This window comes from Papio anubis, chromosome 20 (genome assembly GCF_008728515.1).
Source record: "Papio anubis isolate 15944 chromosome 20, Panubis1.0, whole genome shotgun sequence".
Taxonomy (NCBI): Eukaryota; Metazoa; Chordata; class Mammalia; order Primates; family Cercopithecidae; genus Papio; species Papio anubis.
In genome coordinates, this window is record NC_044995.1 from 7,511,576 (window position 1) to 7,526,967 (window position 15,392).

Here is a 15,392-nt window from a genome sequence, read left to right on the forward strand (position 1 = left end):
AGTTAGCCGGGCGTGGTGGCGCATGATTGTAATCCTAGCTTCTCAGGATGCTGAGGCAGGAGACTTGCTTGAACCCGGAAGGTGGAGGTTGCAGTGAGCCAAGACTGTGCCATTGCATTCCAGCCTGGATGACAAGAGTGAAACTACATTAAAAAGGAAAAAAAGAAAAGAAAAGCTATCCTTGGTATTTTAGTGTGGGAGTACTTGAAAGCATGACTGTAATTATCTTAGAAGCATACATTGTCATGGGATATTGGGTCATAAGGACATTGTGTTTCTTTAGAAGTTTGTCCTTGCAGGTACTATTAAGCTGCTTTCCTTAACTGTAAACATCTTACAGTCATCATTCATGTGTGAGCAGTAAGGAATACATCTTGCTAGTTTTAATGGACTTGAACTTTGTCATCCTAGCTCTCCTAGGTTCCTGCTCAACAGTTTATCCACTCATGCACCACAGAGCTCTAAGCACAATTATGGAAACACTACTTTCTTGTAATGCACTGAGATCATGCCACTGCACTTTAGCCTGGGAGACAGAGTGAGATTCCGTCTCATGGCTGGAGCAGAGAAAGCGAGGAAGACGCAGGCAGGAGATGAGGTCAGAGGGGTCCTGGGAGCACAGATCCATAGGGATGAGGTCTTGAAACATTTTTCCCCCACACCTCAAAAGAATTTTGGAAATGATGTATTTTCTCACTCCTTTTATGTATACATGCACATTTCTCTTTACAGTATAAATGACAACACTTACAAACAATGTAATTTATCCCCCATACTTAAAATACATGCTGTCAAGTTTGGCTAAACTTCCAGAAGTACACTGTCACGTAGGACAGTAAGGGAATTTGTTTGGGGGTTTAGGAAGTCACTTATGGACACGGGAAGGTGGAGATGCCTGTTTGATGTCCCAGCAGGGAGCTGAGCAGACAACTGGACACAAGATTGTAGAGCTCAGAGGAGAGGCCTGCAAGGGACATGGAGCCGTGTAGGTGGGTTAAAGCCGTGAGATGATAATGTTCAAGGTGATTTGAGTCTAATCCACTGTTTTTGCTCTCCTTTTGCTTTTTTTTATTATTATTATTTCGAGAGGACTGGAATCCATTTAAAGTTCAAATTAAGGCCAGGTGCAGTGGCTCATGCTTGTCATCCCAGCACTTTGGGAGGCTAAGGGCGTGTGGATCACAAGATCAGGAGATGAAGACCATTCTGGCCAACATGGTGAAACCCCATTTCTATTAAAAATACAAAAATTGGCCGGGCATGGTGGCTCATGCCTGCAATCCCATCACTTTGGGAGGCTGAGGTGGGCGGATCACGAGGTTAGGAGATGGAGACCATCCTGGCTAACACGGTGAAACCCCGTCTCTACTAAAAATACAAAAAATTAGCTGGGCATGGTGGAACATGCCTGTAGTCCCAGCTACTCGGGAGGCTAAGGCAGGAGAATTGCTTGAACCCAGAAGGCGGAGGTTGCAGTGAGCCAACATCACACCACTGCATTCCAGCCTGGGCGATAAAGCAAGACTCCGTCTCAAAAAAAAAAAAAAAAAAAAAAAAAAAAAAGCAAAAATTAGCTCGGCATGGCAGCACACGCCTGTAGTCCCAGCTGCTGGGGAAGCTGAGGCAGGAGAATTGCTTGAACCTGGGAGGGGAAGGCTACAGTGAGCTCAGATCGCACCACTGCACTCCGGCCTGGGTGGCAGAGCATGACTCTGTTAAAAAAAGAAAGAAAGAAAAGAACAGAAAGAAAAGAAAAGAAAAGAAAGAAAGTCTGGAGACACTATCCACTTCCATTCGTAGTGCAGACCCTGCTGGAGCTGCTGCCACTATGGGTGATCAAGAGGATCTGGTGCACCAGGTGAAGTGGGCCAAGCAGGCTGAGTGATACCATGAAGAAAGCAGCAAAGATGGATGTGGAGCTGACTGTTGGAGAAAGAAACCTTCTCTCTGTTGCATGTAAGAATGTGATTGGAGCTATAAGGGCCTCCTGGAGAATAAGCAGCTGCATTGAACAGGAAGAAGAAAACAAGGGAGGAGAAGACAGCCTAGGAATGATTCGGGGATATTCACAAATATTTGAGACTGAGCTAACATTAATCTGTTGTGACATTCTGGATGTGCCGGACAAACCCCTCATTCCAGCAGCTAACACTGGCAAGTCCAAGGTTTTCTATTATAAAATGAAAGGGGACTACACAGGTATCTGGCAGAGTTTGCCACAGGAAATGACAGGAAGGAGGCTGCAGAGAATAGTCTAGTGGCTGATAAAGCTGCTAGTGATACTGCATTGACAGAACTTCCACCAACGTGTCCTATCCGCTTAGGTCTTGCTCTGAATTGTTTTATATTCTACTAGGAAATTCTTAATTCCCCCGACCGTGCCGCAGGTTGGCAAAGGCAGCTTTGGATGATGCATTGCAGAACTGGATATGCTGAGTGGAGAAAGCTATAAGGACTCTACACTTACCATGCAGTTGTTTCGTGATAATCTGACACTATAGACTTTGGACACGCAGGGTGACAGAGAACAGCAGAATAAATAGTAAAGAAGTTCTGCAGCATGTGCCTGTAGTCCCAGCTACTAGGAAGGCTGAGGCAGGGGAATTGCTTGAACCCAGGAGGTGGAGGTTGCAGTGAGCCAAGATCACGCCATTGCACTCTAGCCTCAGCAACAAGAGCAAAACTCAGTCTCAAACCAAAATGAAACAAAAAAAAGGCTGGGCGCGGTGGCTCAAGCCTGTAATCCCGGCACTTTGGGAGGCCGAGGCGGGTGGATCACGAGGTCAGGAGATCGAGACCATCCTGGCTAACATGGTGAAACCCCATCTCTACTAAAAATACAAAAAACTAGCCGGGCGAGGTGGCGGGCGCCTGTAGTCCCAGCTACTCGGAGGCTGAGGCAGGAGAATGGCGTAAACCCGGGAGGCGGAGCTTGCAGTGAGCCGAGATCACGCCCCTGCACTCCAGCCTGGGTGACACAGCGAGACTCCGTCTCAAAAAAAAAAAAAAAAAAAAAGAAAAATTTGCCTGGTGAGGTGGTGCACACCTATAATCCCAGATACTCAAGTGGGTAAGGCAGGAGAATTATTTGATCACAGGATGCAGAGGTTGCAGTGAGCCGAGATCATACCACTGAACTCCAGCCTGGATGACAGCAAGACTCGGTCTCAAAAAAAAATTCTACCAAAACTTATTTCAGTTTTTTTTTTTTTTTTTAAATAAAAAACAGGCTGCGTGTGGTGGCTTATGCCTGTAATCCCATCAGTTTGAGAGGCTGACACAGGTGTATCTTGAGCTTAGGAGTTCAAAAACAGCCTGGACAATGTGGCAAAATCCGGCATCTAGAAAAAACACAAATATCTGGCCATGCTAAGTGGCTCATGCCTGTAATCCCAGCACTTTGTAAGGCTAAGGGGGGCAGAATGTTTGAGATCACGAGTTCGAGACCAGCCTGGCAAACATGGAGAAACACCATCTCTACTAAAAATACAAAAATTAGCCTAGTGTGGTGATGCATGCCTGTAATTCCAGATACTCGGGAGGCTGAGGCAGGAGAATGGCTTGGCCCTGGGAGGCAGAGATTGCAGTGAGCCAGGAACGTTCCTCTGCATTCCAGTCAGGGTGACAAAGAGAGCGTAATAGTAATATTAATATTAATAATACAAACATTAAGTGGGCCTGCTTGGGTGTGCCTGTGGTCCCAGCTACTCCGGAGGCTGAGGTGGGAAAATCACTTGAGCCCAGGAGGTTGCAGCTACAGTGAGCTGTGATCCGGCCACTGCACTCCAGCCTGGGCAACAATGAGAATGACTCAAAAAAAAAAAAAATTACAATTACAAAATAAAAAACAACTAATGAAATGAGAGGAACTAGAAAAAAAGAAACTTATTTAAAAAGAGAGGACAAATGTACTTTTAATATTCCTTTTATGCAGGTTCGATGTAGTAAGAGACTCAGTCGCATCTTACCCTACTTCACTCCCCCACTCCCCACCCCATCCATGAAAAGGGAAGAGGGGGATCTACAACTAATGAGTCAAGTCACTGTTCTCTGGCTGAAGAGGGGTTACAAAGGGAAGCTCACCTCTGCCGCCATAATTATAAAATGCACCACACTTAGACACAGGAGCTTTGCAACTCTCATTCTCACCTGTATAATTTAAACGAATATTAAATTTGTTATCCTCTAAACAGAGAAAGCAACATGTTATCACTTCATCATCACATTCTGTACATAGCTCCTTCTCTGTACATAGCTCTTTCATTCTGTACATAGCTCTTTCTCACCTTCTCTGAAATTAGAATTAGCCTGGCATGATGGCACATGTCTGTCTGTCATTCTACCTCCTTGGCAGGCTAATGTGAAGATCACTTGAGCCCACGAATCTGAGGCTGTTGTAAACTAGAATTGTTCCACTGCACTCCATACTGGGCCCAGAGTGACATTTGTCTCTTAAAAAAGAAAGTTTGGAGTCAGAGACATATTGACTCACTAGTGTAGCTTCAAATGCATTACAAAATCAGACACAAAATATATACCTTAGTTTGCCTCATTTTCCAGAATTTACCAGATATCAATGTACATTAACATATGACTTTCATATATAGATTCTCTGATCTGGTCCAAAAAGAGTTAAACATGCATCCAGATGTGGCCCCCAAACAATTCCTGCTGCCCAACATCACTGACAGCACAGGACCCACACCCCATCTCCATCCATGTCTGGTGTGAGCCCTTCCCAGGACCATGCCCAGGGGAGCCTCTTCCTAACCTCATTCACTAGGTTATAGGAGATGGAATTTAAGTGAAGATGACAAGGACTGAGAAAAGGCATGGGTGAGCACCAGCAAATGTGTGAGGAGGATGCTTCAGACTCAGAGAAGACTGGCTACTACAATACCTGGCATTTCAGAAAGCAAAGAGACAGCAGAATCCACCGAGGAATATCACTCACCTGAGCAAGAGCCATCCCTGGATCCTTTTCTTTCCTCTTCTTGGTGGCTTCCTCATGTAACATGAGTCTTTGGAAATCCTGTATGTGAAAAAAAATCAGAGATTTAATGTTTAGAAATCACTCCCTCCTTTCCTGTGACAAAACACACACACAGGGGAGACCTTACCCTGGAGACGGACGGTCCTCTGCTGCCCACTGTCCCAGAGATCATGCAGAGATAAGAACGTGCCACGGGAAGATCTACAAGGGTAACCTTGACCCATTTTCAGATCTTGCTCCCCCCCTGGAAAAGTCCACACACACACGCTGCAGCAGGAGAGAGACCTTCAGGGCACAGATCTGGCCCTAACCAAACCCCATGCAGAGCACAGTCCCCTCACCTCCCTGTGGATCACAGGCTGATCCCAGTTCTCAACATGGAGGAAACTGCCTCGATGTTCAATGCTGGACACCGATGAGAATCACCTGTGTCATTGTAGGTATTGTTGAGGGTGGGTCCCATACTGTGAAAATAGTAATCTCTGATAAAACAGCATAAAAGATGTATTTGCGCCGGGCGCGGTGGCTCAAGCCTGTAATCCCAGCACTTTGGGAGGCCAAGACGGGCGGATCACGAGGTCAGGAGATCGAGACCATCCTGGCTAACACAGTGAAACCTCGTCTCTACTAAAAATACAAAAAACTTAGCCGGGCGAGGTCGCAGGCGCCTGTAGTCCCAGCTACTCGGGAGGCTGAGGCAGGAGAATGGCGTGAACCCGGGAGGCGGAGGTTGCAGTGAGCTGAGATCCGGCCACTGCACTCCAGCCTGGGTGACAGAGCGAGACTCCGTCTCAAAAAAAACAAAACAAAACAAAAAACAAAAAACAAACAAACAAAAAAAAGATGTATTTGCAAAATGCCTGAGAACCCCAATGTAAAGTCATGGTTGAACTCCACTCAGAGGGCGCCAGCCCAGCACAGCCCCACCTTCTGGCTCTGCTCCCTGCTTAGAGACTTGTCCTCACCAGGATCCAGTGAACAGTGAAGGAGCAAAAAGAATCACACAGAACAGGCAACATGGACCAGAGGTGGGGGTGAAGGTGGAGCTGTCATGACAAATGGGGGGCTGTGGGAGAACATAAGGTTCTCCATAGTAAAAGTGATGTCAGAACAAAGACTTGGGGAAGAAACGCTGCTTGTCACTTGCAGCTCAGTGGCCACAGAGTCCTAGGCAGAGGGACAGCACAGGTGAAGGCTCTGAGATGGGAGAAACCTCAGTCTCAGAAAAAGGAAAGAGGTCTGCATGGCTGGAGCAGAGAAAGTGAGAGGGACGCAGGCAGGAGATGAGGTCAGAGGGGTCCTGGGAGCACAGATCCATAGGGATGAGGTCTTGAAACATTTTTCCCCCACACCTCAAAAGAATTTTGGAAATGATGTATTTTCTCACTCCTTTTATGTATACATGCAACTTTCTCTTTACATTATAAATGACAACACTTACAAATAATGTAATTTATCCCCCATACTTAAAATACATGCTGTCAAGTTTGGCTAAGTCCCCGGAAGTACACAGTCACCCTCATCTGAGATCTGTAGGACTGTAAGGGAATGTGTTTGGGAGTTTAGTAAGTCATTTATGGGCACGTGAATGTGGAGATGCCAGTTTGATGTCCCAGCAGAGAGCTGAGGAGACAACAGGACACAGGATTGTAGAGCTCAGGGAAGAAACCTGCAGGGGACATGGAGCCGTGTAGGTGGGTTAAAGCTGTGAGATGAGATTAGGAAAAGCAGTTTCTGTGGACAGAGACAAGAATAGGTTCAAGACGACTTGAGTCTAATCCCCTTTTTTTTCTATTCTGGTATTTGTGTTTTTTACATTTTGGGAGGACAGGAATCCATTTAAAATTCAAATTACACCTGAGCAGGACCCTCTCCTACAGGAAAAGCCACACACTATTTGGCAAAGTATTTCAGGGGTCAGTGTCACTCTGACTGAGCTTTTCTGGTCTTATTCCCCACCTGTACATTACAGGTTGTGTCAGTTGTTCCGAGCAGGAGACACTTCACCAAGGTATCCTGAGAAGCTCTGAGTTGAGTCAGGAGGTGTGGCTGATTCCCATGTGATGGCTGGCTGGAAGCGCCAATAGGCTGTGTTGGTTTTCCTTCTCTAGAAAATTCCACAATGGGCCGGGCATGGTGGCTAACCCTGTAATCGTAGCATTTTGGGAGGCTGGAGTGGGTAGACCATTGAGCCCAGGAGTTTGAAACCAACCTGGGAGACTTGGTAAAACCCCGTCGCTACCAAAAGTACAGAAAACTGGCCTGTGTGGTGGGCTCCGGTGGAACAAGGTTCCAGGTCAATCCAGCCCATCCTTCAACATCTGCAAATATTATGGACCAGAGGAACATGAGGGGAACGATGACTTAGAAGCTCACAGCTCACCATTTAATCAGATGACATAAAGAAATAAAATGGAATCATGGCCACTTGAACTAAATTTTGATGTTAGCATAAAGAAAAAAGTTCCGTGATATCTTTATCAAGTACACATTGAAACAAACTAAAATCATTTATCAGGTACCAGAAAATGTTTCCAATATATGATACAGACTAGAAAGCATGCAGTCCTCAATGTAACCTGAACACAATACATTTCAGAGAAAAACCATTAATAATGGTTAAAAAAAAAATCTAATAAAATGTGTGGTCAAAGAACAAATTTTTCAACACATATCATAGTTGGAAAACAATGATGTGACCCCTTAAGATTCTAACAAAGCTTATTTGAGAAGCAGTTTTATTTTATTTATTTTATTTTATTTTGAGACAGAGTTTTGCTCTGTTGCCCAGCTGGAGTGCAGGTGCACGATCTCGACTCATTGCAACGTCCGCCTCCTGGATTGAAGCGATTCTCATGTCTCAGCCCCCCGAGTAGCTAAGATTACAGGTGGCCACCACCATGCCCAGCTAATTGTTGTATTTTTAGTAGGGATGGGGATTCAGCATGTTATCCAGGCTGGTCTCAAACTCCTGACTATTCTTTCTGCTGTTAGCTGTCAGTCCTCTTCATCGCAGCACAAACAAGATTTATTTTTGTCTGTAAAACTGATGTGAATGGTCTACCTGCCACTCCATGCATCACTTTCAACATTGTCTTGTCCCAACTTAAAATGAGTTATCCATTTACAAACTAGTGATTTCTTTTGGGCATCGTCCCCATAACCTTTTCATAAAGCATCAATGATTTAATTGTCCCTCTACCCAAACTTCACCATATTCATTTCTTGAGACACTATCTCACTCTGTCACCCAAGCTGGAGTGCAGCGGCATGATCATGGCTCCCTGCAGCCTCTACCTCCTGGGCTGAAGCCACTCTCCCACTACAAACTCCAGAGAAGCTGAACCAGCAGGCATGTGCCACCATGCCCAGCTAATTTTTGTATTTTTTGTAAAGAAGGGGTTTCACCATTCTGTCCAGGCTGGTCTTGAATACCAGGGCTCAAGTGACCTACCTGTCTTGATCTCTGAAAGTGCTGGGATTACAGGCCTGAGCCACTGCATCTGGTCTCATTGTAAATTCAACGTTTCTTCTTCTTTCAATTTTAGCAGAATTTACATTGCTTTGATGGAGTCTCTTTTCAAACTCATCTTACCCTTCTGAGTGCCTCAAACTAGACCCTGTTTACACATAACAAATTTGTACCATTTTATTTTGGTGCAAAACAATGTGACGTCATGCACAATTTTCTCATAATATGTATTTTTCATGAACTTCTTGAAGACCCCTTGTACTAGCAAACTGTATTCAAGACGATATAAAAAGTATTGTAGATATTCCAGTGCCACTTATTTCTGAGATGTAAGGATGGTTCAACATATTCAAGCAATTCAATGTGATATTCCACTTGAACAGAATGAAAGATGGAAACCACATCATCTCAATACATGGAGAAAAAGCATTTCACAAAATTCAACGTCCAGTCATCATGGAAATCCTAAGCAAAATAGATAAAGAAGGAAATTTACCTCAACAATACAAAGACAATCCATGAAATGACCACAGTGGAAACAAACAACCAGGGAAAATGGAATGCTTTTCCTGTAGGATCTCACATGATGCAAGAATGCTCTTACCCCTTCTATTCAATCAATACTGGCTGTCCTAGCCAGAGCAATGAAATAGCAAAAGAAATCAAACTCATCCGAATCAGAAAGAAAGAAGTAAAATTCTATTTGTTTGTAGACGGCATGATCTTCTGTGAAGAAAATCACAGAGTCAACCAAAGTACAACTGGAACACATTCAGTGTATTTGCAGAATAGAATAACAGCACCAAAAATTAGTTGAATTTCCATACATCAACAATAAATAATTTTAAAAGAAAATTAAAACCACTTCCATTTGCTAAAGAGCTTAAAGTAAGAAACATTTAGGAATAAACATAAAGGTGAGAAGCTTGTACCTTGAAATCTACAAACATTGATCAAAATGATTAAAAACATGTATAAATACATACACAACCCATATTGATTGGAAAAATTAGTATTGCTCAATGATTACATAACCAAATGTGATTTAGATTCAATACAATACCCATAGAAATCCATATAACTTTTTGTTAAAAAAACAAAAAACAGGCCAGTCACGGTGGCCCACACTTATAATCTCGGCACTTTGGGAGGTGGAGGCAGGTGGATCATAAGGTCAGAAAATCAAGATCATCCAGGCGAACACGGTGAAACCCAGTCTCTACTAAAAATACAAAGAATTACCCAGGCATGGTGGCACGCACTTGTAGTCCCAGTTACTTGGAGACTGAGGCAGGAGAATCACTTGAACCTGGGAGGCGGAGGTTGCAGTGAGCCGAGATCATGCCACTGCACTCCAACCTGGGTAACACAGCAAGACTCCATCTCAAAAAAAAAAAAAAAAAAGAAATGAAAATACAGGCCAGGAAAAGTGGCTCCCATCTGTTGGCCAGGCTGTTCTCAAACTTTTAACCTCCAGTGACCTACCTGTCTTGGCCTCTCAAAGTGCTGGCATTACAGGCATGAGCCACAGCACCCAGCCCAATCCTCTTAACATAAACAGTTTAATGTCAACTCATGCTTGAACTCAATGTTAAGCCAACTCAAACTCAGGTCAATGCTTGTTTGACTGTAATGTCAATTAACGCTTGATGGTTTGCTATACTCATCACATTTGAAATAACTGTCTCCAAAATGAATTTTCCGATGTTCTATAAGGAGTGACCTCAGACTGAAGAACTTACCACACTGATGACATTTGTAAGATTTCTGCCGGGCGCGGTGGCTCACGCCTGTAATCCCAGCACTTTGGGAGGCCGAGGCGGGCGGATCACAAGGTCAGGAGGTCGAGACCACGGTGAAACCCCGTCTCTACTAAAAATACAAAAAATTAGCCGGGCGCGGTTGTGGGCGCCTGTAGTCCCAGCTACTCGGGAGGCTGAGGCAGGAGAATGGCGTGAACCCGGGAGGCGGAGCTTGCAGTGGCGCGATCTCGGCTCACTGCAAGAGCGAGACCTGGGCGACAGAGCGAGAAAAAAAAAAAAAAAAAAGATTTCTGTCCAGTACGGATTTCCTGATGCCAATTGAGATGTGAACGTGAAGTAAAGGCTTTGCCACAATCATCACACGTGTGAGGTTTCTCTCCTGTATGAATTCTCCTATCTTTTGCGTAGGATGAAACTTGACTGAGGACCTTGCCACAATCATGACATTTATAAGGTTTCTCTCCAGCATGAGTTTGACAAAGAACTGCAAGATATGAACGATGTCTGAAAAATTTGCCACATTTATTACACTTGTAAGTTCTCTCTTCATTATGCATTCTCCAATGATTTGTAATGATTGTAGCATTACTGAAAACTTTGTGACAATCATTACATTAGTTAACTTTCTGTATACTATGGATTGCTTGATGGTGAATAAGTGGTGACTGCCCACTAAAGACTTTGCCACACTCATTGCACTTGTAAGGTTTCTCTCCAGTGTTAATTCTGGTATGTTTTGACAGGTGTGAATCACTCCCAAAAGCCTTGTTACAAACCTTACATTAGTATGGTTTTTCTCCAGTATGAATTATCCTTTCAAGCTGTGATTTGTGACTGAAAACTTTGTCACAGTCTTCACATTTTTAAGATTTCTCTGCAGTATGAACTCTATGATGACTTGCAAGGTGTGACTGTTGATTAAAAACCATGCCACACTCATTCCACTTGTAAGGTTTCTCTCCAGTATGAATTGTCTTTTGAATTACAAGGTGTGAATTTTGACCAAAGGTGTTGCCACATTCATTACACTTCTAAGGTTTCTCTCCAGTGTGAATTCTAGGATGTTTTGCCAGGTATGAATTATATGTGAAAATCTTGTCACAAACCTTACATTTGTATGGTTTCTCTTCAGTATGAATTTTCTTATGTGTTTCAAGGTTTGATTTGCGACTGAAAACTGTCACATTCTTCCCATCTGTAAAATTCTCTCCAGTATGAAGTCTACGATGACGTGCAAGGGTTGCTTTTTGATTAAAAACCTTGCCACATTCAATACACTTGTAAGGTTTCCCTCCAGTACGAATGGCTTTATGACCTACAAGGGTTGAATTGTGATGGAAGGTGTTGCCACTCTCATTACACTTTTAAGGTTTCTCTCCACTATGAAGTCTACGATGGTATACAAGGTTTGACATCTGACTGAAAGCCTTGCCGCACTCATTACACTTGTAAGGTTTCTCTCCAGTATGAACTCTCTGATGCTGTGCAAGGTGTGCTTGTTGATTAAAAACTTTGCCACATTCATTACACTTGTAAGGTTTCTCTCCACTATGAAGTCTATGATGGTATACAAGGGATGACATCTGACTGAAGGTCTTGCCACACTCATTACACTTGTAAGGTTTCTCTCCAGTATGAAGCCTACGATGGATTATAAGGGATGATGTCTGACGGAAGGTTTTGCCACACTCATTACACTTGTAAGGTTTCTCTCCAGTGTGAACTCTCTGATGTTGTGCCAGGTGTGAATCCCTCCGGAAAGCCTTGTCACAATCCTTACATTTGTATGGTTTCTCTCCAGTATGAATCCTCCTATGTCTTTCCAGGTGTGATTTGCGACTGAAAACTTTCTCACATTCTTCACATTTGTAAGGTTTCTCTGCAGTATGGAGTTTATGATGACATGCAAGGTTTGCTTTTGTACTAAAAACCTTGCCACATTCATTACATGTGTAAGGTTTCTCTCCAGTATGAACTCTCTGATGTTCTGTAATGCATGAATCACTCCGGAAAGCCTTGTCACAAACCTTACATTTGTATGGTTTCTCTCCAGTATGAATCCTCCTATGTCTTTCAAGGTGTGATTTGCACCTGAAAACTTTGTCACAGTCTTCACATTTATACGGTTTCTCTGCACTATGAAGTCTATGATGCCGTGCAAGAGTTGATTGTTGATTAAAAACCTTGCCACATTCATTACACTTGTAAGGTTTCTCTCCAGTGTGAATTATACTATGTTTTCCCAGGTATGAATTATATGCGAAAGCCTTGTCACAAACTTTACATTTGTATGGTTTCTCTCCAGTATGAATCCTCTTATGTCTTTCAAGGTGTGATTTGCGGCTGAAAACTTTGTCACATTCTTCACATTCAAAAGGTTTCTCTCCAGTATGAAGTCTACGATGGCGTGCAAGGGTTGATAGTCGATTAAAAACCTTGCCACATTCATCACACTTGTAAGGTTTCTCTCCAGTGTGAATTATAGTATGTTTTGCCAGGTATGAATTACACGTGAAAGCTTTGTCACAAACCTTACATTTGTATATTTTCTCTCCAGTATAAATTATCTCCTGTGCTTCAAGATGTGATTTGCGACTGAAAACTTTGTCACATTCTTCACATTTATAAGGGTTATCACCTGTATGAAGTGCCTTGTTAATGAAGAGGGATGAATTGTGACCAAAGGTCTTACCACACTCATTACACTTGTAAGGTTTCTCACCAATGTGACATCTACGATGGCATGCAAGATATCGCTTCTGATTAAAGACCTTCCCACATATATCACATTTACATTGTTTCCCTTCTAAGTGGATTATCTGATGTTTTTTTAAAAGTGAGCTACAATTAAAGGATTTGCCACTCTCTATATAATGGAAAGATTTTTCTCTCATGTGTACTTCCCATTTTTGTGTGAGTAATGAAGAATGGAGGGAATTATTTCCATACTTATTAGAAATGCGGGTTTTGGGCCTACAAGAAATTCTTTGGGATGTTGAAACTGAGGAAGCATCGTTGAAAGATTTCACAACTTGATTATCAATTTTCCCTTCAAGCTGAAATATGTGCAGTTCAGGCAGATGTGAATGGAAGCTTGATCCAAGCTGATCTTTAATAGGCTTGTTTCCAGCATGCCTTTGATCATGTCGGTCTGTATTAGCAGTCAACTCTTTGATTTCTGTCATGGGTGCTGCATGACCATTTGTTTCATCTTCTTTCCACTGCAACTCAAAGCCATGAATGTCTTTCTCAATTTTCTGGAAGCAAAACTCTCCAGTGTGATGACTTGCTTGTCTTTGCAATGTCCCGATCAGGATGACTTCTGTATTGCCTTGCCCTGTTGATGACAACGTCTTCAACATGCATTTGGAAGAGATATCTACAAAATTTAAACACCAATAGGTTTCCAATTAAGTACAGATGGTATATAATACTGAAATGTGTAAAAATGACACGAAAAACAATACTTATTTTAAACTTAACAAACATGATCTTCAATGCTTATGAACACAAAAGCAGTAAGATACTTTAATAAATAAAGGGCAATTACATGTACTTCAAATCATTTCTACAGAAGCCTATTCCCAATATCCTGACAAGACACTGACAGGGCACAAACATTTGTGAGTCTAAAGAAAGGAGTGTTTTTCCACTGTGACCCTAAAGTGTATCAGTTTGCAAAAAAACACATCACTGTCACATCAAAATATAAAAATATATATCTTCATATTTACAGCATATTTAGTGTATACAAATAAATGCTAAAGAATCACACAATATAGCATATTGGTAAATAATCCACAACATGCTGTTGTAAGGAGAACCAAAATCAATGGAAATTCTGTATTGTCAAACAATCATAGCACTGACAAGATAACAAAAGATTACAAAAATTAGCCAGGTATGGCGGCCTCCACCTGTACTCCTAGCTATTCCAAAGGCTGTGTCACAAGAATTGCGTTAAGCCAAAAGGCAAAGGTTTCAGTGAGCCAATATTACACCACTACACTCCAGCCCAGGTGACAAAATGAGCCTCCATCTCAACAAAAAAAAAAAAAAAAAAAAAAAAAGAAAAGAAAAAGAAAAAAGGCAGGGTGTGGTGGCTTGTGCCTATAATCCCAGTACTTCCAGAGGCCAAGGTAGGCAGATCATCTCAGGTCAGGAGTTTGACCATCCCGGCCAACGTAGAGAAACCCTGTCTGTACTAAAAATACAAAAACTAGCCAAGCGTGGTCGCAGGCGCCTGTAATTCCAGCTACTTGGGAGGCTAAGGCAGGATAATCGTTTCAACTCAGAAGCCAAAGATTGTGGTGAGTTGAGATCACACCACTGCACTCCACCCTGGGTGACAGAGTGAGATTCCATCTCAAAAAAAGGAAAATGTTAATGCGGTATTTTTCTGAATAACTGTTACAAAATTACCTATATCCATGTGGAACAGGCATGCTGGGACTTTTTTTCAATTTTATATATTTTTATTTTATTTTTTATTTATTTATTTTTTTTTTTGAGACGGAGTCTCGCTCTGTAGCCCAGGCTGGAGTGCAGTGGCCGGATCTCAGCTCACTGCAAGCTCCGCCTCCCGGGTTCACGCCATTCTCCGGCCTCAGCCTCCCGAGTAGCTGGGACTACAGGCGCCCGCCACCTCGCCCGGCTATTTTTTGTATTTCTTAGTAGAGACGGGGTTTCACCGTGTTAGCCAGGATGGTCTCGATCTCCTGACCTCGTGATCCGCCCATCTCGGCCTCCCAAAGTGCTGGGATTACAGGCTTGAGCCACCGCGCCCGGCCTATATTTTTATTTTTTTCAGATAGAGTCTCGCTCTGTCACCCAGGGTGGAGTGCAATGGCATGATCTTGGCTTCATGCAACCTCCGCGCTGGGGTTCATATGAGTCTCTTGCCTTAGGTCCTGAGAACCTGGGATTACAGGCACGTGCCACCATGCTCAGCTAATTTTTGCATTTTTTAGTAGAGATGGGGTTTCACCATGTTGGCTAGGCTAGTCTCAAACTGCTGACCTCAGGTGATCCATATGTCTCGGCCTCCCAAAGACATGGGATTACAGGCTGAGCCACTGCAACCTGTGGCACTTTGTGACATTAATGGGGGGAGTGTGTCAGTTATATTGCATACCACATACCGAAAACTCACATGTAAAGTCAT

At 43.0% G+C, this 15,392-nt stretch overlaps 2 protein-coding genes, 1 long non-coding RNA gene and 1 pseudogene across 10 annotated transcripts in view; 1 reads left to right on the top strand and 3 right to left on the bottom strand.

Moving 5' to 3' along the window:
• The window catches only part of LOC101014050 (zinc finger protein 600), a 219,897-nt gene that overhangs the window by 56,370 nt on the left and 148,135 nt on the right, over window positions 1-15,392 (bottom strand). The window lies entirely within an intron of this gene.
• Window positions 1,829-2,602, top strand: LOC108584038 (annotated as a pseudogene).
• LOC116271721 lies at window positions 3,819-5,568 on the bottom strand. Its single transcript, XR_004180438.1, has 3 exons — window positions 5,121-5,568; window positions 4,955-5,032; window positions 3,819-4,149 (listed from the first exon to the last, which is right to left on the bottom strand). It is a non-coding gene; the product is annotated as an uncharacterized LOC116271721 (long non-coding RNA).
• The window catches only part of LOC100999951 (zinc finger protein 28), a 52,709-nt gene continuing 48,048 nt past the window's right edge, over window positions 10,732-15,392 (bottom strand). For 7 of the 8 annotated variants that reach the window (XM_031660192.1, XM_031660193.1, XM_031660189.1 and 4 more), the window contains one exon: window positions 10,732-13,607. In XM_031660192.1, coding sequence (XP_031516052.1) covers window positions 11,593-13,590 — 1,998 coding nt within the window. In that variant the 5' untranslated portion in view covers window positions 13,591-13,607 and the 3' untranslated portion in view covers window positions 10,732-11,592. The remainder of the gene's footprint in view (window positions 13,608-15,392) is intronic. The other variant, XM_031660191.1, reaches the window with a different exon arrangement.